This window comes from Stigmatopora argus, chromosome 1, assembly GCF_051989625.1.
Source record: "Stigmatopora argus isolate UIUO_Sarg chromosome 1, RoL_Sarg_1.0, whole genome shotgun sequence".
Taxonomy (NCBI): domain Eukaryota; kingdom Metazoa; phylum Chordata; class Actinopteri; order Syngnathiformes; family Syngnathidae; genus Stigmatopora; species Stigmatopora argus.
The window spans coordinates 19616827-19638689 of record NC_135387.1 but is presented as its reverse complement, the minus strand read 5'-3'; the positions used below and the strand labels follow the sequence as shown (position 1 = coordinate 19638689).

Sequence of the window (21863 nt, the reverse complement as noted above, 5' to 3'; positions counted from 1 at the left end):
ATGTTCGCCAATTCTGGAATGACCAAGTAAACTTCATGCGACCCTTTTTGTTGTTCTCTTTCATAACAGTGGAAGATATTTAATAACAATATTTAAATGAGTCTGCACTGCCAAGCGTAGCCTCGGGCTCACTCGAACCACATGTCTCTGCAGGTCTGTTTGTGTTGTAAAATTACGCAAATATTAGCATGGAAAGTTTAATTGTCAGGAAAAGAAAATGTCCAGACATTTGTCAATAAATCATTTAATTAAAGAGGGGAAACATGTATTTCAGAAAAGAATATGAAACACTTCAGACTCGTTACGCTGTTTTGTTGTTGTTTTTTTTTAAGGTCCGTATAACCCTAGAACGGTAACCTGGGGTGACCGGGTGTCTACAATCTGTATGGGAGACAGACAAAAAATGGTAAATTTTGCAGTACGTACCAAATTATTTTTTGTGTCGCAGGGGAATTGCAGTATGGCAAATTATGACTCAAAGTACATCAATGAAACACGTACAGTACTATACATACACAACTGTTAGATACAGGGCGTGAAAGGGGTTATCTTTCACGCTTCTGAAATAGAGGGTTACCATTCTAGGGTTAAGAGTTGAATTTGAGCCCTAGAATATTAGCATTTAATCTTTTGGGATGTTTGGCAGTGTTCTGAATTCAAATAGTGACTGGGAGAATGGTTGCCTTAAATACGGTGTTTTACAACTACAAAATACCCTTTTAAATATTTAGACATTAAATATGTACATTGTTTGGGATCATTTAAATTAAGAGAAAATGCTGTAAAACAGCAATATAGCGAGAACTGTATTAGCCTTTGAAAGTGATTGACTATTTTTTTTAAAAAAAAGACACCATGGTTTGCTGGTTGGAATGCAAACATTGGGTTGAAAAAGATCGAATGTCGGTGTCACGTTCACACGCAAGTTGCCGCAACATCCCTGCGAGGCCAAACGCTTCCACCTCACGGCCTGCAGCAAACTCGTCCTCATCTTATTTCATCTCCACTCTGTCATTATCGCCTTCCACTTTCCATTTCAAGGAAGACGTCAGCGTGCGTGCTCCAGCAGGCATCAAAGCTGTCTCGGAAGCAATTGGTCCGACGGGTCCTCCTGACATTTCTCGCCTGCGATTGGATGAGAGCCGGTGAGTCACGACGATCTGTTATCTCTTCTTAAACTGCATCCGCCCACGGGCCAAAGCATTTTTCGAGCCTGAAATCATTAATAGGTTTGTTGGAATCCAGTAACTGTTCATTAGTTGCTCCGTTCCACCTCTCGGTCTCATTGGCAGTATCGGGCCGCGAGTTTCCCATAGTTTTGCTCTTCTGTGTTTGCTTAATTCCACTCGGGCTTCATGTAGTTGGGGATGCACTGGCACACTGGGGGGCTGTAGTAAAAACCAGATAGGCACGGGCGGCGAGGGGTCCTGCATGATAACCTGTAGCAACTGAGGAAAGGAGAAAGGTCAAGAGAAAAATATTCAGTGGGGATATATGTTGAAAAGTGGCCGGCCCGGTGGACCAGTGGTTAGTGCGTCTGAGATCCCGGGTTCGGCCTTTCCCGTGTGGAGTGTGCAAGTAGGTTTCTTCTCACATCCCCAAAATATGCATTGTAGACTGGTTGGACATTCTTAAATTGTCCTTGGGTATGTGTGTCTTTAAAAATAGTTATTTGTCTCGTTGTGCCCTGCGATTAGATGGCTACCAAATCAGGGTAGGATCCAAGTACTAGTAACATTTTTTTTTTAATTAACTGGCTTTTGCTGATATATACATGTTTGAAATTCCCCCCTCAGGTCAAAGTTGAAATATACAGAAAAATAAATGAGTGAAATGTTGCCCTTCCCATGCCCCGCACAGGATGTGAATGATGCAACTTCCTGAGGAGCATTTGCCTAAAATATTCCTAAATTTTCTGGGGGGTGCTCATTTGTTTTCAGACCTCACCTGATTTGAAATCCAGCAAAAGACATGATCAAAGTGTATGTTTAAGATAAAATTATCTCCCAAAGTGTATACGTTTAAAATGAAATTGTTTAAATATAGATACTGTTACGAATGACAATATGGATAAGTAGTGGCAACAAAAACATGTTGAATAGAAATTATATCTATTATTTTTTAAATTCATATATTGTGGGAAGATAGTAATTTTAGGAAGGGTAGACAGGAAACGGATGCAATTTTTCCAGTATTTGGCATAATTTCGATGCATCTTTAAAATGGTAATAACTTTAAATAAGGACTGTATTGCAATAACAGCAACCTGAAGATTTTGATGTTTAAAAATTGGTGTATTGTGCGCAAGGGCCTATTGTCTTTGTTTCTTCTTACATAGGCATCTGTGCATCTTGTTGGATAAATTCTTTAAAACATTTGGATGTTTGGACTGATTTCTGACTTTTTGCTCTTCTTTCACCACCGATGTTTTTTAAAAAAAAATTCCCTGCCCCCTTGTGAGGAAACTATATTCAAGTCTTCAACAGCATTCTTTTGAAATACATTGCATTTTTCTTCCAGTAAATTTCTATTAATTCTCATGTCAAAATCTTTCCCAGGATTTTTAATAGCGTTTTAATCCTATATCTACCTTTTTGTGGTGCCTTGCCTGAGCATGACAAATGACTTTGGCATCTGAACTTAAGCTCATGGCTCAGCTCCCGTCCCTTTGTGTGTTTTTCTTGGGGTCCTGTCACTCTATCCATCTCGGCGGCTGCCCGGCGGGCCGATGGCTGCTGAGCTCTGCTCACTGTCAGCCAGCTCAGGCCTCCCGGGTCAGAGGCCTCTCGCGTGCGAGCTGTGGGAACCGCACCGCCCGCTCGCAGCTAACAATGTGCTCGGATGCTAGGGACTTCTCGTGTCCATAAAAGGAAGCGTCGGGGGGGAAAAAAAGCAGCGTAGAAGATTTCCAGCAAGCAATGCTTGATGCCAATTTACATTTCCATTTTCTGACTGCCTCTTTTTAGAGGAAGCTTTTAACTAAAAAAAAACAGCACTCTAATATGCCAATTTATGAAATTATCGAATTATTGCGAGTCCTCCCAGTCAAAATGGATTGGTTTGGAGCCGTCATTGACAGCCAACGCAGAACTTCTATTTCAGGTCGGTACTTGCAAGTCAAAATATCCCAGAAAAATGACACCTATCTCAAAACTAAGAAGTTGACTCACATTGCTCTCATGGCCCCACCTTAGGCGTGTTGCAAAATTAAGTGTTTTTTGACAGAAAAAGTGGGCCAAAGTACACAATGCGAATCTCTGGTAAAAGAAACATTTGTACTTGGAAATAAAGAACAGACTTTGTAGCCTACTTGCCTACAAAATAGAACAAAAATAAATCAATTATACCGTCCATCCAAGCTTTGTCTGAGCCTAATCTACGTTTCGCGGTGTACCGCAAAAACTGCAAAAAAAACGTTAGAATACACTAATATCTATTATTCATTCATTCATCTTCCATATCGCTCATCCTCGAAAGGGTTGCGGGGGTTGCTTGAGCATAACCCAGCTGTCTACGGGCAAAAGGCAGACTACACCCTAGACTGGTCGCCAGTCAGACAGAGAGACAAACAACCATCCGCACTCCCAACCATACGCCACCAGCGGGAATTGAGCCCACGCCTGCTCGCATCGAAGTCAGGCGAGTAAACCTCTACACCACGAGGCGGCTAATATTTATAATGTATCTGAAATAGCTGTTATAATAACTTGTCACAATAAAAAAAAATGTGTACTATTCCCCTTCCTCAAGGGTTTCATAGTCCTTGTACTGAGAAAGTGAAGAGAACATGTTGCACGTTTAAACGTTTGGATCAAATTTCACAGGGTCAAAAAATAAGTTTCATACCGTTGTCAATGTTGAGAATGGGTTAATAAAAACAATTGGGAATTTGGTTATGAGAAACCATAGACTTTTTCCACGTAGTGCGTATACGTATGTTTTTAGTTTGGACAGAGTTATCGGAAGCCACAAGCTAGTGGTTTTTAAGCTGGCCCAAGACAATACGTTCACTAAGAATCTGTCTAGGCGCCAACAGTATCAAACAATACTTTCAAAAAGAAAAAGGGTCATTGGTGGGGAATCGTTGGCTTTTCTGGATCTGGAGGATTCCATTTTTAATGCTAGCTGAAGTTCATGTTTCTCCGTATCACTGCCGTTACAGTTCTTACTATTTTATAAGACCACCGATCCAACGCAGATGACTTTGCTTCTCTGTACTAATATCTTATTCGATGGATTTCCAATTCATCGAGTGCAAAAGAGAACGTTTTGGTGCCATTGACGGACAAGTTTCACTGCCAATCCACCCAATTGAAAGTCTGTGGACGGCCGACAAGTTTGAACGGGTACATTTGACAAAATAAAACACTGGCGTACAGTACAAACAGTATCTGAAAAATCGACAAGCGAATGAACATCTCCAAATAAAGCAGTAGGGAAGGACAAAAGAGCAACTCTTATTCCGGCTCACCTGCAGGTGTTGGGGTTGAACCTCTTTCCTTGCCGCAGACACGACTGTGAACTCTCCCTGCACTGACACAGGCAGGTGTCTGGGTTGAGGGGTTGATTGCCGGGACACTGGGTGGCGCACACGCAGCCGCACAGATCCTCGTCCCAGCGCTGACCCACGGGGCACCACTTGCCCTCGCCGCGACCTTCACATTGACATTCACCTGAAGGAATAGAGCTCGCTCAGCTACCAAAACTTCAGTCGGTCCACTTTGCTCCCTCTACCACACTCTGCCCGTATGCCTGTCAAGTGAACATAAATAACCCCTTACACGTGTTGTGGTCCAGTTTCCACCCTGGACCGCAGCTGGCCTCCGTGAGTCCGTTTCGACAGACGCACTCGCAGCTGGGCTCTTTCAGAACCCTGTTGGGGCCGCAGAGAGCCAGCAGCCCCGAGTCCAAAGCCTCTGGAAGCCGCAAAGATAAAGAAAAGGAGTTGGCAAAGCACCAGCGGTTAGTTGCTAAATCCAGGCCTTGTTTAAGTAGTAAATGGAATGCAAGTGCAATCGAGTCTGCGCAGTATTTCTCCTCACGAGACAACGACTTCACGGAGAATGTCATTTCAAATGACACATTATGCGACAATGGTTTGCTTGCTTGCACACCCCCCCCATTCGTTCATTTTCCCAAACGACGGACGGATCCTATCATGTTGACGGGTAACCTGAAGGCGAGTTCACCTGGCTCTTCGCCAGTCAAAATAACATTACAAAATGGGCTTTAAAACCAATTGAAAAAAAATACATGCGGTTTTCCAGGAATTGACTTGTACGTGGGAAAACCAAAAAAGAATCTCACCTGTGTCTTTGGCAGAATAGTTAATGGCTTCCGTCGGAAGACACATGCAGTTGACCGGGTCCCACAAGTACGTTGAAGCACACGGGACCATGGGAGGGGGGCACCTAGACGCGAACATGCACAAACTTAGAACAACGGTCTGGAGTAGGGGTGTCAAAATAGAACAACAGGGGAAGCCATCTTGTTTCTACGGGTTAGCTGTAAGCATGGTCCTTTGAGAAAAACTAATGAAAAAACAGATTTTCCAAAAGTTGGGACACTATGGAATTGTGAATTAAAAAAACTGAATGCAACAATGTAAAAGTGTTGAATTTTAATACATGTTTTATTTGGAATAGAGCACAGAGGCTAGATCAAAGGTTCAAAATGAAAAATGTATTATTTTAAGGGAAAATGTATTGATTTTAAATCCAAATGTCCAAAAATCTCTAAGGCATTTTTACCACTAACTGGGCTTTGATAAGTTTGTTTTGTGAGCAAATGACTTTTTCAGACTCTCATTTCTACCCACGTTTGGATATTTGTTGACACATTTTCTTCGTTAAAACTATTGATCTCTCATCTATGTTCTATTCCTTTCGAATACATATTGACATTTGGCACTTCCATATGCTATCATTCAATTTTTAATTGACAATTTGAATAGCATTTTCTTTAGAATTACTCTTTGTAATACTCTCTGATTTGACACCTTCGTGTTTGGAAGTTCAATCCCATTCGGTTTTAAGAGTACCAGAATTTTGCACTTTAAAGGTGCAGAAGATACTGAAACAAATTGCATTATTTGTACATACTGCATTATTTGTAAGGATTAGTGACTGAGCACTTGGATAGGCTTGCTTAAATGTCACTCACAGGTGATCCGTGGCAGCTCGTCTGATGATGGAGCGCAGCGGACGCTTGTGGCGGCACTCGCAGGCCGTGTGATTGATGAAGGTTACCATGATAACCGAGGGGTCTATCCTGTGTGGCGATATCTCCATCAGCTGGGAGGACAAAAGAGCGTGAGAGAGTTTAGCACTTTATGATTGATGTCCACTGTGAGTGGAAACCCTCCAATTTCACTTGACTTGATGTACTACAGATTAAAAAAAAAAATCCCTTCATCAATCGGCATTTTTCTCATGTTTGCGTGCTGTGAGATCATTCTAGGGCGAAATATGGGCTTTGGCGGAAAGATTTAATCGTTTCTCGATATACACTGCTGTTTCGCAACTCCGCATGATGTCACGAAAACGAAATGAACGATACGGCGTGGTGAAAAAAAAAATCTGGAAGCTGCTCTATAATCAGCTCTGACTCGGTAAGAATCCATTTTAGCAAAGAGAGACGGTGTGACGTTGCAGAAATTTGCGCAAGTGGAGAGGGGTGCATGACATTGTCTGACATTCAGCCTCCCAAGGGTGGTGAGCCTGGAAGTAGCGCCAATTTGACTGATCGCACGCATTCTGTCGTGTGTGTGTGTAGCAGGTCATTTTGGTGCTTTGAATTTCCCTAGGCTTTTGAAAATACTCCAATTTGCTAGCCACTGGCCGAGCCCAGGCCTACAAGGTTTCTGGCAAACAGCTGGATGTCTCGGAAGGCGAGCCCCGTGTCCCGTCTGGGTGCGATCCGCCGATGGACGCTGAACTGAGGCATGTTGTTTTGACGTACGTTTCCAGTGTCCAAGATCAATTTGTCATTTCACAAGCACCCGGTCACACGCAGCTGTTAATGTCAGCCTAGCCAGCTGGTGTCACCCTTAAGATGTCGGCAGAGAGCCGGAAGCGTTTCTCAAATGAGCCGGATATGGCTCACGGGCCATAGGTTGAAATGTTGAGTTCAAATGACTTAAATGAAGTTCAGTTTACTTAAAATATTGAGTTATGACCAATAGTTTTTGTGACCTACTTTAAGTATTCCTCACTTATTTCATCAAGTGAAAACTGTAAACCTATTGTAGACTTCAAAACTCCTTAAATTAGATTAGATTAGATTTATTCATCCCGTATTCGGGAAATTTCATTGTCACAGTAGCAAGAGGGTGAGAATGCAGAAACAGGAAAATACATTTTAGACATAAATAGATAGTTAATAAATAAATACATAAATATAAAAATAAATTAATAAATAAGAATGAAGATTGAAAAAAATAATAAATGTTAAAATTAAAAACTTAAAAAAAAAAAAGAATAATAAAAATGAAGTCCACTTGATTCAAAATGTGACATTTCAACTAGTAACATCTTTTTTTTTTTTTTTTCCAGTAGAATTTGAACATCCCCAAAAAATTGGTTAACCACTGTCCCGACTTTGTTTTTTTCACAGAAGAAATAACAATTTGCACCACCAAAGAGTAGATCGATTGTTGATCTGTTTCCTGAGTTTTTGTGTCAATAAAGTTATTGTGTGCTCAATGTAAAAACAGCTGATTTTTCTCTTACCCTTAATGGCAGTAAATCAGTTCATACCGATGTCTTGTAACATAAGTGGGCCGTAAAACATGTCAATATGTAAATATGTCAATGCAATGTATGTTTAGAGAACTCTAGCATGTCATTAGTTGCAGTTGCTATGTTTCATTTTTCATATATTTACAGTGTTGTGTATTTTATCTTATCACGATGTGTGACCTTTCCACTGGTGAAATGCCATTTCATTTCTAATTGCACAATATTGTATGTATTTTACTCTGTGTTTAGGCTTTGCAATCTTTTCCATGTTTATGTTTCCATGCTAATATTTACCGTCTTGTTGACCAGCGCGTGACTGGTGTTGGTGCAATAAAAGGCTTCGTTAGTGCAGCATCCGCCGCAGCGATGCAACGCCACGCAGCGCGGGCGGTAGAACGGAGTGGTGGATTGTGGGTACTCTTTGGTCACCTCAATGCACACCTCTCGGGGTTGACACGAGGTGCGCTGGATCTCTTCAATGATGACTGAGTACATTTGACGGCGTTAGTCTGGTGTGCGGGGCCTTCGGAGACGACGCCCGTTTGCTTACCTGCGAGTGTGCCGTCCACTTTGTAAAGCGGCTCCTCCCTCAGCTGCACCCAGCCATCGTCGGGGTTTGAATGGACTGCCGGGCTTGCTGAGGATGTGGGAAAGGAGAAGGAAGAGGCGTGCCATGACTTCTTCCTCAGGCACTGCTGAATCAAATTGTATTCAGGGTAGAGAAGCCGCAGCAGCTGATCCACGCTCACAACGCTCTGTAAACTGACCTGGTCATCTGACAACACTGGAGCCTGGAAGTTGAAGACAAATAAATGGCGCATTCTTATTATACTCCCGCATGGTGTTTAGAAGTTGTAACAATCACACAGTTGCTGGGAAAGCCTGCACTTTGTCTTCACAAGTTAAAAATAATAATATTTAAGCCTTCATCTCTTGTTCTCTACAACTGGGACATGAGGTCATTGTCGCAGGACAGTGAGGTCATGATGGACCAATGACCAATTCTGGGGTGTCACCACTGGGGTGTGTCCCCTTCCGGGAACAAGGGAGAATAATAGTCATGGCTGTTTCATTTTACACCAGCGCCTTCATAGCTCTTCTTATTTTGGATGGATAGTGCCACGATCTGAAACATAAAGTATCGGTAATCTTTTTTTTTGAACCTTTATGGGGCACACATTGAAATCATTGGCTGCCATTGACCGATCACTGCATCCACCAGACAAAATGGAGAAGCATTCATAGCCAACCCTCCACTTTTAAATGAATTAGACGTCGGTCATTGTCTTTGGAATGAGTTACTGTAAATACAATAAAATAAATAAATATAAAGGATTTCATCAACTTTATATTGCAGTATTGAGTGCCTTAACCTGAGTGTTTCTGGGGTTTTTTTAAATTAAAATTTGAATGTGTAAATATATTCATAAAAATACATTTAAAAATATGATGAATATTTGTAAATACTATATTTATTAATTTTGTCATTGAGACCCAGTGTCCACCTGAGTGGGCGTCAAATTTTTGGACATTTACACTACATGTATATATAGTAAGGCTTTTTTCTTTAAAAAATCGACATAGTATAGTAAGGCTAAGAAAGTCGGAGAATAAATCTGACTTCTGATTCTTCTCCTAGTTATTGCTGTGGTCCAGTGGCAAAAATATTGGTTCAGAACTTGAGGTGGGAATCAGGAGTGAGTTCAATTCCACTCTTTGCAATTCACAAATTGTTTATTGAGGTAATGAAAAGGATAAATATAACTTCCAATCACTTCATTTCAGAAGTCACTGTGGTCCAGTTGCAAAGACAATGGGTCAGAACTTCAGGTGGACTCAAGTTCAAATCAGGAATGAGTTCAATTCCTCTCTTTGCAATTCTCAAATTGTTTATTGAGGTAATGAAAAGGATAGATATAACTTCCAATCACATCATTTCAGAAGTCACTGTGGTCCAGTGGCAAAGACAATGGGTCAGAACTTCAGGTGGACTCAAGTTCAAATCAGGAATGAGTTCAATTCCTCTCTTTGCAATTCTCAAATTGTTTATTGAGGTAATGAAAAGGATAGATATAACTTCCAATCACATCATTTCAAAAGTCACTGTGGTCCAGTGGCAAAGACAATGGGTCAAAACTTCAGGTGGACTCAAGTTCAAATCAGGAATGAGTTCAATTCCTCTCTTTGCAATTCTCAAATTGTTTATTGAGGTATTGAAAAGGATAGATATAACTTCCAATCACTACATTTCAGAAGTCACTGTGGTCCAGTGGCAAAGACAATGGGTTGAAATTGAAGTTTGACACAAGTTCAAATCTGGAGTGAGTTCAATTCCACTCTTTGCAATTCTCAAATTGTTTATTGAGGTAATGAAAAGGATAAATATAACTTCCAATCACATCATTTCAGAAGTCACTGTGGTCCAGTGGCAAAGACAATGGGTCAGAACTTCAGGTGGACTCAAGTTCAAATCAGGAATGAGTTCAATTCCGTTCTTTGCAATTCTCAAATTGTTTATTGAGGTAATGAAAAGGATAAATATAACTTCCAATCACTTCGTTTCAGAAGTCACTGTGGTCCAGTTGCAAAGACAAATGGTCAGAACTTCTGGTGGACTCAAGTTCAAATCAGGAGTGAGTTCAATTCCACTCTTTGCAATTCTCAAATTGTTTATTGAGGTAATGCAAAGGATAGATATAACTTCCAATCACATCATTTCAGAAGTCACTGTGGTCCAGTGGCAAAGACAATGGGTCAGAACTTCTGGTGGACTCAAGTTCAAATCAGGAGTGAGTTCAATTCCACTCTTTGCAATTCTCAAATTGTTTATTGAGGTAATGCAAAGGATAGATATAACTTCCAATCACAACATTTCAGAAGTCACTGTGGTCCAGTGGCAAAGACAATGGGTTGAAATTGAAGTTTGACACAAGTTCAAATCAGGAATGAGTTCAATTCCTCTCTTTGCAATTCTCAAATTGTTTATTGAGGTAATGAAAAGGATAGATATAACTTCCAATCACATCATTTCAGAAGTCACTGTGTTCCAGTGGCAAAGACAATGGGTTGAAATTGAAGTTGGACACAAGTTCAAATCTGGAGTGAGTTCAATTCCACTCTTTGCAATTCTCAAATTGTTTATTGAGGTAATGAAAAGGATAAATATAACTTCCAATCACAACATTTCAGAAGTCACTGTGGTCCAGTGGCAAAGACAATGGATCAGAACTTCAGGTGGACTCAAGTTCAAATCAGGAGTGAGTTCAATTCCTCTCTTTGCAATTCTCAAATTGTTTATTTAGGTAATGAAAAGGATAAATATAACTTCCAATCATGTATAGGCGGGCCGCCTCGTGGTGTAGTGGGTCAGTCACCTGCCTGCGACATGGGTGTCGAGGGTTCACGTCCCGGTGTCGCCAGTCAACAACTGTATGGTGTCGGCAGTCAGCCGAAGGCTGACTGTCGAACACCACCAGGAACCCCCCCCCCCTCCCAACTGTCTTCCGGTCAGCCTTCGGCTGACCGGAAATATTGTTTTGCTGAAAAAAATGACTAAGTCTTTATTTGAATGAAAAAAGGATTACCCATTTACTGAACTACTAGTGTAGTGATTAGTCAAACGAGAGCGGGATTCGAACCCCATTTCCCACGTGGCAGTCAAATCCACTAACTTGAGGTCGGTCTGACCCATTGTCTTTGCCACTGGACCACAGTGACTTCTGAAATAATGTGATTGGAAGTTATATTTATCATTTTCATCACCTCAATAAACAATTTGAGATTTGCAAAGAGTGGACTTGAACTCACTCCAGATTTGAACTTGTGTCCAAATTCAATTTCAACCCATTGTTCTTGCCACTGGACCACAGTGTCTTCTGAAATGATGTGATTGGAAGTTATATTTATCCTTTTCATTACCTCAATAAACAATTTGAGAATTGCAAAGAGAGGAATTGAATTCATTCCTGATTTGAACTTGAGTCCACCTGAAGTTCTGACCCATTGTCTTTGCCACTGGACCACAGTGACTTCTGAAATGATGTGATTGGAAGTTATATTTATCCTTTTCATTACCTCAATAAACAATTTGAGAATTGCAAAGAGTGGAATCAAACTCACTTCTGATTTGAACTTGAGTCCACCTGAAATTCTGACCCATTGTCTTTGCCACTGCACCACAGTAAAGTTGGAAGTTGTATTTATCCTTTTCATTACCTCAATAAACTATTTAAGAATTGCAACGAGTGGAATTGAACTCACTCCTGATTGCTGCCTCATGTTCTGACCCAATGATTTTGCCAGTGGATCACAGCAACAACTAGTAGGCGAAGAATCAGAAGTCAGATTTATTCTCCGACTCTCTTAGCCTTACTTGCTATGTCATTTTTTAAAGAAAAAAAGCCTTACTATACTATGTCGTTTTTTAAGAAAAGAAGCCTTACTATACAATATCGTTTTTTAAGAAAAAAAAGGCTTCCTCTACTATGTCGTTTTTCAAGAAAAAAAGCCATGCTATACTATGTCGTTTTTTAGGAAAAAAAGCCTTACTATACTATGTCGTTTTTTAAAGGAAAAAAGCCATACTATAGTATGTCGTTTTTTAGGGGGGAAAGCCATACTATACTATGTCGTTTTTTAGGGAAAAAGCCTTCCTCTACTATGTCGTTTTTCAAGACAAAAAGCCATGCTATACTATGTCGTTTTTTAGGGGGGAAAAGCCATACTATACTATGTCGTTTTTTAAGAAAAAAAGCCTTACTATACTATGTCGTTTTTTAAGAAAAAAAGCCATACTATACTATGTCGTTTTTTAAAGGAAAAAAGCCATACTATACTATGTCGTTTTTTAGGGGGGAAAGCCATACTATACTATGTCGTTTTTTAGGGAAAAAGCCTTCCTCTACTATGTCGTTTTTCAAGAAAAAAAGCCACGCTATACTATGTCGTTTTTTTAGGAAAAAAAGCCTTACTATACTATGTCGTTTTTTAAGAAAAAAAGCCTTAAAATACATGGTCTTTTTTAAACAAAAAAGCCTTACTATACATGGTCATTTTTTAAGAAAAAAGCCTTACTATACATGGTCTTTTTTGTAAATAAAAAGCCTTACTATACTATGTCTTTTTAAAGACAAAAAAGCCTTACTATACTGTGTCGTTTTTAAAGAAAATAAGCCTTACTATACTATGTCGTCTTTAAAGAAAAAAGCCTATACTATGTTGTTTTTTAAGAAAAAAGCCTTACAATACTATGTCATTTTTTAAGAAAAAAAAAGCCTTACTATACTATGTCGTCTTTTAAGAAAAACGCTTTACTGTACATGGTCGTTTTTTTTTTAAATAAAAAAGCCTTACTATACATGGTCATTTTTTAATAAAAACCCTTAATATACATGGTCATTTTTAAAGAAAAAAGCCTGACTATATATACATAGTATTTATTTTTTAAACAAATAAAAGCTTTACTTTACATAGACCACTTTTTTTTAAAGAAAAAGCCTTACGATGTCCAGCCATTCAAGTCATTTTGCATGCCAGCTTTACGTTTGTACCAAATCTCGGGGTATTCTTTGCTCAGTTATGAAGCACGTCTAATAAGATGAATAAATATTTGACATTATCGTCGACAAGGAAAAAGAGTGTCGCCAAACTTTCGTCAAAACATATAGTACTACATATTTCGTCCAACCAGGTCTTGATGAGCTTGTGTTTTTTGTACTATTATTTCTAGCCCTACAAAGGGTTTTAATATAAAAATAGACTGTGCAGGAAAATCCAAAGAAAGGTGTCTTTTGTCATCTGGATAATCAATATAACATTAGGTGTTAAAAAAAAAAAAACTTTTCACGCACATGAAAATGGATGAGTTTGAAATGGATGGTCCAAAGTAAGTTATCCTTTGGGTCTACCTCGAAATAAAGGATGAAATGGTCAATTATTGTCCAATTTTCAATATAAAGTCTTCTAGGCATTCCGCTTTGATTGAGAGGAATCCCAAAAATGTTAAAAAGCCATTCAAGAGTTTAAAAAAAAGTTACGTGTTTTTGAATGCTCAATTGAAAAATAAACATGCCGTTTCATTCTTGGAATGAATGTAATCAATGACGACTTGATGTCTGGAGCCCTTTGGCGATATACATAACTCTCCCAGCTTGGCTTTGCAAGGTCTTCCACTTGCTGCTTGTTTGTGATTCGGACGGCCTTTGTTTTTGTCTTCACTAAATGAAAGGCATGCCTTATTGGCTTCCAATCAGACCACTGACTTGGCCAGAGAGGAATATTCCCTTTAGTTGCCTTCCAAGGCCTTACTTTGCCTTTTACTGTATCTCTAGGGTCACTATCCATTTTCACTGTCAAGTGCTGTACTATTTCCTTTGTAGCCTTTGGCTGAATATTTTATCCTAATATCACACAGCTTCCATCATGTTTGACTGCATGGTCTGTTATGTTTAGGATTCAGAATTGATCTTTTTTTTTCCATCAATCTGCCACGAGTTGACATATATTATGGCCAGACAATTTCCATTTACATTCGTGAAGGGATCTTTTGATCATATATGTTTGTAAGGCATTCTGTGCCAATATCTCTTGCTGTTTCGCGGTCCTTTTTCTGTAGTTGATATAAATTATGTCTGGAATATTGCTTGGAGTCAATTATCTAAATATTCTTGAGCTTTAAAGATGCACATGAGTCCTAGAGTTATAGCAAGGGTTGTAGTTTCAGGAGTTCCCTCATAGACAAGTATTTTTAGTCTTTTTTATTCATAATACCATACAAAATATGCATGTGTGCATGTAATGTCTAGCCGGTCCCCCCCCCAAAAAATCACAATTATATTAAAACCTGTTGCGTTTTGTTAACACGTAGCTTTTTTGTCCAAGTCTCTACCATTGTATATTAGCATTGAGCTAGCACGCAATTGAAAATTAAAATGTATTTTATACTATAGTGCACAATATGTTGAGTTTTCTTTGTTATTTGTAGTTAGCTTTAAAGTTGACCCCACCTGGAGTGTAATAAACAGCTTGTGTTTGAAATCTGCCAAACTATTCAATATATTTGTGTATGATGGATTAAATGGGACATGGCTAATCACGAGGATCGATCTCCATCCTGAAATCGCCACAGCCATTATGTGATGTGCAGCCATTCGTATTTTCCGACTTTAGGTTGACCATTATGTTCTAAAGTACAGTATCAGTGACTTTGAATGTTGTTTTTTTAAAGATGGAGTCTGGGATATCTGACTCGGTGAATGAGTCTACAACCGTGACCCTGCAACCTAGTTTAATATTGAGCCATAGACGCCGCCGTGGAAAGCGCACTGGCGGCCATGTCGACCCTTGACCAATTGGGGAGGGATTGCAATTTGACGAAGGCTCGGATCTCAAAACTCGAAAAGAATGACCTGTATGTCGAGTTGCCATTTTCAAAGTGATTTCACAGCGAGAAGTAACGTGGAGCCACATGTTTGTAGCGCTCACCTGGGTTCCCGTGTCTCCAGCTGCGTAGTAGTCCATGTAGTCTTGTCCTGAGCACAGCTTGCTGACATTAAGAATCCATAGGAGCACAGCTGGTATCAACATAGTGAGCAGGAGAGAGTGGAGCTGAAGCGAAGGCAAGGACAGAGGAAGGTGATGGATGAGGGAGAAAACAAAAAAAAGGAGGAGGCTTGTCACGGGCTGTGACAATCCGAGAGGTGTCCTTTGCTCATTCTACCCGGGGACCAGGTTGCTCTTCCGGCGCAGTTTGTTGGACTCTGGGAAGCCAGCTGAATTGAGCATGATGAAGAAAGTGCTCTACTCCGGCCGCTCGAGAGCGTGGCTCATTCGGTGGGCATGTGACGTCTCGTCTCGCCGCATTCCCGCCGCTCACGTTCAGGTGGACGTCAGATTTGAGGGAGGCAGGGTGTTCGCTTCTTAATTTGTTTGTTCCTTTTTTTTCTTTTTTGCCCTCGCCGGCCTCTTTGCCCTTCACACTTGCACACCTCCTCGTCTTCTTTATCTATATTTTTCTTTGCTCCTCACACAGCAGCTGTGCTCTTCCCTCCCTCTTGTCCCCTGCTCAGACTACCCGCCTCTTGCCCGAGAAACCTTCAGGGCAGAGCTTTGAAAAATCTGAAAGAAAAGCATCAGAGGAGGGGGGGGGGGAAGGGAGAGTGAATTCCAGATCCTCCGGAGGGGGGTAAAAAAATGGAGATGATAACAGAGGGCGACGTCGACTTTGGAAGCTCTCATGGAAGCAGAAGTGTCGAGGAGCTGCAGTCAGACGTCCTGCCGGAGTCAATGAGAAATAATACAAGAGTGGAAAGCTTGTTGCATGTGGGCGGAGCCAACTATCAGTGGGATGATTTATGCATTATTGCTAGTTACAGTATTCTGGCATTCTCTCTTTCCCAAAGAAAAGCCAGGCTTTCCTTTAGCGCTTAAAGGGAACTCATGTCACGTATTGGCTGCTTATCACGTGACTAGACTTGATTTCCAAGAGGAGTTTTGTCAATGGTAGGCGACAAATTAATTATCTGGAAAATCACAAATTTTGAGTCTTATTGGAGCCCTGACCAGTGTTTTTTTTGGTTTTATTCATTTTTATTGGATCAATTTGTTTTTTAATGGATACACGCATAACTTTATTAGTCGATAAAAAAATTAAAAATACAATCATGATTCATGATTTAAAGCAAATATTATTATAATTTTAAACTGATTACATTTAGGGTTATGTAGATCACACTTGATTAACATTGATATAGTGGTGGGCTACATGACACAGTTCTTTAGGTGGTTAAGTTTATAATTGTTATAGCAAGAGAGAGCACCTTGCATAAATGACCATGGAAAAACTAAGTATTGCACAACATATTTGTTAATTTGTAGCAGGTATGCAAATCACGCATTTCTTAGATGTCTGACAAAAAACACACGCATACAGCACATAGACACAACAAGCAACTAAGAAAATAGCTACACACTTCATAGTTTCTGTACCTGTGTGTAATAATTTTCTGTCTTTTCCTTTGGCCGCCTGACACTGAGAAAAACTAAATGTTTCTCCATTAATCACACAAAGATATCCATTGTGTGTCGTGGAGGCGGGGCAAACTAAGACACTCCCATTTGATTAGCTAAAATTGTACTGGCATTTTAAAATGTCCGACAAGGGCCATTTCCGAGTAATGTTAGCTTTTCATTCATTTTTTTCCATTGGATGAATGAAATTGTATTTCCATTGTATTAAACAAAATTCCTTCCCTTTAACTCATAGGCTAATATTGAAGACAATAGACCACGTGTCAAAGTGGCGGCCCGGGGGCCAAATCTGGCCCGCCGCATCATTTTGTGTGGCCCGGGAAAGTAAATCATGAGTGCCGACTTTCTGTTTTAGGATCAAATTAAAATGAAGAGTATAGATGTATATTAAATTTCCAGATTTTCCCCCTTTTAAATCAATAATTGTAATTTTTTAATCATTTTTTCTGTGATTTTAGTTCAAAAATCATTTTGTAAAATCTAAAAATATATTTTAAAAAAGCAAAAATAAACATTGTTTTAGATCTATAAAAAACTGAATATTCAGGGTTTTTAATCCAGTTCTTTTAATCCATTAAAAAAAAAAAAATCTAAATATTATATCTAAAATGGTCCGGCCCAAATGAGATCTGGTAACCCTAGTTGTGGCCCGCCAACCAAGCTGGGTTTGACACCCCTGCGATAGACATTCAATTCACCTGAAGTGGGAGGGGCAAGCAGGAAAGCAAACGGGTTCATGTCCGATCGTGATCATTCACTCCTAGTTTAGATGGATTCTTCCATCCCAGACTCACCTCGGTGGCACAAATGGTGATGAATGCAGCTGCTAAGTGCCTTTTTATTGGCCGTTAATAGTTTTGCTGTCCGTTTAAAAGTTTCTGGCTTATATCATTCCGCCGGTGTGGGATAAAGAATAAAAGTAGCCGTGAGATACATTTTTCTTCCTGCACTTTAAGCATCCAAGGTCAAACATTGCATATTTTCACAAGTGCCCCAAGGCTCGAGGGCATGCATGTCCCAAAGGAAATACAAAAGGCAGAAAGCTGACTTTTGGAGTTATCGCCCTCCCAAGGTGAGGCGAGACAGCGAAATACACGCCACATGGGAATTACTTGGATAGCGAAAAAAAAAAAAACATCCGATTTTTTAGGGCCAGTGGCTGGCAGACTTTACAGGGATTAGAGGCACACACACTCTCCCACACACACAGTGACAAGTATGTGCATGCAGATCTGCTTTATGTGTTGAAATCTGCGCAAGACAAATTCCACATTCCAATCATTGCTGTCTCCATCTTGTCGTGTGAACTCACGGCATGAAATTAGATGCGATAGAGTTGTTGGTTGGCGCCCTGGTGTTCAGTTACATTTGAACTAAACCAAGCAAAGAATTTTTTTTGACAATTTTGTCACCGAAACATTTCAGACATTTGAATAAAAAACATTATTTTTTGCAAAAAGGGATAACTATATATGATGACTTTGATTGATGTTTTGGGTTTTAATGATTTTGAGTCGATTATGGTCAATCCTTTCAGGGGCAGTGGTCATTACAGTAGACAGCTTTTTGAAACGACTGTTTTTGGCCATTTCAAAACAGCGTGAAAATTCACACTTGTTTGAATTATTTTTGTTTAAGATCAACGGCCTCTAAAAAACAACATGATTGCAGGTTCTGTCTGACGTTTATTCGAAGCCAGCACCTGCCATCTCCCACATTGAAGTCTTGTCTTTTTTTTGTTATTTGTGTATTCATCCACAGTTTTCTCTTTACTTCCCTTTCCCAGAACAGATGGGGGGTGTTTTGCCCCCGGAGCCTGTTACCATTGTAAGGATTTTGGTTTGGATATGTTAGGACTTGGTTCAGAAACATGCAGACTTTGTCGGGATGTTAGGATGTAATTAGTCGGCATATTGTTCCTTTATAAATCTCTTGGCAGACATTTGATGAGGCTTCCCGCAACTGTAATCAACTTAGCGCATGCCTAAAAATGGGCGGAATCTGTAAGTTAATTCCGACAATATTTTTATTATTTTTCTTTAGAATTCATACTGCTTGTTATGTGTGTTGGTCAAATTGGTGTTAAAGGTTAAGAATGGAGGCAAATGAGCGCCATCTGCTGTTGTCACATTCGTATGCTAGAAGCAATGGGACAGAAAAATAATATTTCAGCGTCCCCAAACACACCAACATCTATCTCCCTTTGCTCCCCCTACTTCCACCTCATCACAAAATAGTTGCAAACTAAATAAAACATGTTTTTAACAAATTGTGTACCAAAATGCATCAATATTTTTTTCTGTTACTGCTCAAAAGACATGCTTCATTAATGAAATTTCAATATTTAAAAAAAAAGTTGAGACGTTGTCGGCAGGATTCGAACCTGCGCGGGGAGACCCCAATGGATTTCTAGTCCATCGCCTTAACCACTCGGCCACGACAACTGTGTAGACAGACTGAATATGTCGGGCTTTATAGAACTACATGTTCTCTCTATTAGCATAGAGTTTAACATATACAATATATATGTATAGCGTGTTTATCTTTGCTTTCTAATGTCAATCGTCAAATAGTGTATTTATATACGCGTATATATTCCTGCTCACCCCAACCGGAAGTAGTTTGTCATATGTTCTTCTTCGTTTTCCATTTGTGACTTGTAGTTTCGTGATAACATTTCCAACTTCATTCATGTGGTAAGTTTCAATCTTTCGTGGTCGTTTCGTTTATATTTAATAATTTCTCTTTCTCCGACACGCAAATCCAAAAACGCTGCTCGTGGGAATGAAAATCAAGTTGAGGAAAAGACACTTGAAACCATAGCCAAACTAGCGAACGTGTCTACTAACATGGCTAGTGCTAACTAGCGTGTCTCGTGCTACTTTCAAAGACTGCAAACAACAAGCATTGTTTCCAACAAACAGGCGTATAGTTTCAACTCACCGTGGCCAAATAGGATAAGTTTATATCACAACTCCGTCTTCTGTCGACTTCAATTTTAGTGAGGAAAGGTATTCAAAACAACGATTTCAAGACAAAAAAAACACCGCTCACTTGACCTCCTTTTAAAGGGGCCATGTCGTGGTAATTTCACTTGTAATATTGCGCACTAATACTTTTGTATTTGTGTCCTTGTTAGACGGGCCTCACTCCACTTCCTTTAAGCCTGATGTTAACTAGTGATTAATCATGTTTTCGTGTAGCAACCATGTCGCAATCCTGATCTGCTTTTATTTTGAAGTCTTCACTTAACAGGATGTAATGTTGTATGGATGACTTTCAGAGGGAGCGATGGCTGGACCAGAGCTCCTGCTGGACTCCAGCATCCGTTTGTGGGTGGTGCTGCCCATCGTCTTCATCACCTTTCTGGTGGGCGTCATCCGACATTATGTCACTCAACTGTTGCACAGCGACAAGAAGGTGGACCTGGAGCAGCTTTCCGATAGGTGGTGGCGCTCGAAATTTCAGTGCTGTTGCTAGCGATCGTTCCCTGCCAGCACCTCAGTCAAAATAAACTGGACGTGTATTGTTTTCAATGACTAAGTTAAAAAAAAAATAACTGGAGTATTATGTCTTGTATGTTTTTTTAGTCAGGTGCTTCTGCGTAGTCGCATCCTCCGAGAAAACGGCAAATACATCCCCAAGCAGGTGAGAGACATCTTACTTATTACAAACAAATTAATCATTTTGATAGTCAATTAATCAGAGTACATTAGTTAACAACTTAGCTCATATAATTCAAACTATTGTTCCTCTTTTTGCATTAGCTTAAAATATTACACATTGCAGCCACATCCCATTGCATGTTTTTCCCCATGTGAACAGCTACACGGAAGAATCGGAAATAACAAATGATCCAAATTGTGCATCAGACAGAATGTCAACGTAGCTAATTTAACGCGGCAGTCCAAGTTACGTGTCACCACTCACTCGGTGTTTCTTCGTGTTTAGTCGTTCGCCATGAGGAAGCATTACTTCAACGACACAGAAACAGGCTTCTTCAAAAAGGTCAAGAGGAAGGTGGTTCCCAAAAACCCGATGACAGGTCTGTCATGTCAACACGGTTGTCAATTCTCTTGTCAATTTTTTTTAGTTTGTGCTAAATCGTTGCACTTTTTTTGTATGCAAGTACCTTACCCTTTTGTCCTTCCTTCAAAACCCTAAAAGTGAGACCGGAAAGCTCATGTCCACTTCCTTTAAAATTATTTTAGAAAATACAGTAAAACAAATTGTTTAAAAACGAATGTTTTGCAGACACAAGCATGCTGACGGACATGATGAAAGGAAACCTGACCAATGTGCTGCCTATGATCGTAATTGGCGGCTGGATCAACTGGGCTTTCTCCGGATTTGTCATAAGTCAGCCACAGCACATTTTAGTTGCGGTGTAAAGCAACCGAGCGACCGACCAAATTTTTTTCCCACCCCATTCAGCCAAGGTTCCATTCCCCTTGACGTTGCGGTTCAAGCCCATGTTGCAGCGTGGCATTGATTTGCTCACGCTGGACGCTTCCTGGTTTGTGTTCCGTCGATACAAATACATCATTTGGTCGAGGTTTGTCTCGTTGACGCAATCTTTGCACAGGGTAAGCTCCGCCTCTTGGTACTTCCTCAACGTGTTTGGCCTCAGGAGCATGTACAGCCTCATCTTGGGACAAGACAACGGTTAGTCTGGTGCTACGCCGGAGACACACTCCTGCCACGTTTCGCCACTTCCAAACTTTTGCAGCCGCGGACCAATCGCGCGTCATGCAGGACCAGATGACTGGCGCCGCCATGGCCATGCCACCTGACCCCAACAAGGCTTTCAAAGTGACTTTTTTTCCTCCCTTCTTTTTGCCCGTTGTCCTCTTTTGCACTCACGTGCCAAATTTCTTCTGGCAGAGCGAGTGGGAGGCGTTGGAGATCGTGGAGCATAAGTGGTTCCTGGAAAATGTGGAAGAGGAGCTAATGGCCCGAGAGCTCAACTTTGCAGGAAGCTTCAGCCAGGACCTCAAGCCACCGGTCTTCTAGATCATCGTTTTTTTAACTCCTTAATTTATGAATAAAAGATGATGAATTTGACCACTTAGCTTGGCTCAGTGGTCAATCGTTGCA

The 21863-nt window shown here is 40.3% G+C and overlaps 2 protein-coding genes and 1 non-coding gene across 6 annotated transcripts; 1 reads left to right on the top strand and 2 right to left on the bottom strand.

Moving 5' to 3' along the window:
* Positions 1-234: 234 nt before the first annotated feature.
* Positions 235-19984, bottom strand: vegfc (vascular endothelial growth factor c). 4 transcript variants are annotated; one of them, XM_077607702.1, is made up of 10 exons: positions 19710-19984; positions 15222-16010; positions 8507-8530; positions 8290-8431; positions 8034-8224; positions 6163-6293; positions 5308-5411; positions 4782-4916; positions 4472-4673; positions 235-1448 (listed from the first exon to the last, which is right to left on the bottom strand). In XM_077607702.1, exons 2-10 carry the CDS (start codon positions 15321-15323, stop codon positions 1337-1339), a joined length of 1143 nt encoding a protein of 380 aa, XP_077463828.1. In that variant the 5' UTR covers positions 15324-16010; positions 19710-19984; the 3' UTR covers positions 235-1336. The 4 variants fall into 4 exon arrangements, with proteins under 4 accessions (XP_077463828.1, XP_077463822.1, XP_077463809.1 ...); XM_077607696.1 differs by having other exon boundaries at positions 8290-8865; positions 19710-19981; XM_077607683.1 differs by having other exon boundaries at positions 8290-8530; positions 19710-19980.
* Positions 19129-19210, bottom strand: trnas-aga (transfer RNA serine (anticodon AGA)). Its single transcript has one exon. It is a non-coding gene; the product is annotated as a tRNA-Ser (tRNA).
* On the top strand, positions 19293-21837 carry LOC144079157 (ER membrane protein complex subunit 3). The gene is made up of 9 exons (XM_077607737.1): positions 19293-19462; positions 20050-20212; positions 20357-20414; positions 20718-20811; positions 21021-21125; positions 21201-21282; positions 21352-21431; positions 21496-21578; positions 21651-21837. Exons 2-9 carry the CDS (start codon positions 20058-20060, stop codon positions 21777-21779), a joined length of 786 nt encoding a protein of 261 aa, XP_077463863.1. The 5' UTR covers positions 19293-19462; positions 20050-20057; the 3' UTR covers positions 21780-21837.
* Positions 21838-21863: the final 26 nt, after the last annotated feature.

Bases quoted from the DNA above. Each gene is read 5' to 3' on its own strand.
- vegfc (XM_077607683.1), bottom strand. From the start codon at position 15,323: ATGTTGATACCAGCTGTGCTCCTATGGATTCTTAATGTCAGCAAGCTG. The intron at 6,294-8,033 runs GTAAATATTAGC...TTGTCCTCCCAG, and splicing joins ACGCGCTGGTCAACAAGACG to CTGATGGAGATATCGCCACA. The intron at 4,917-5,307 runs GTGAGATTCTTT...TGCGGCTTCCAG, and splicing joins CTATTCTGCCAAAGACACAG to AGGCTTTGGACTCGGGGCTG.
- LOC144079157 (XM_077607737.1), top strand. From the start codon at position 20,058: ATGGCTGGACCAGAGCTCCTGCTGGACTCCAGCATCCGTTTGTGGGTG. The intron at 20,812-21,020 runs GTCTGTCATGTC...AATGTTTTGCAG, and splicing joins TCCCAAAAACCCGATGACAG to ACACAAGCATGCTGACGGAC. The intron at 21,579-21,650 runs GTGACTTTTTTT...TTCTTCTGGCAG, and splicing joins ACCCCAACAAGGCTTTCAAA to AGCGAGTGGGAGGCGTTGGA.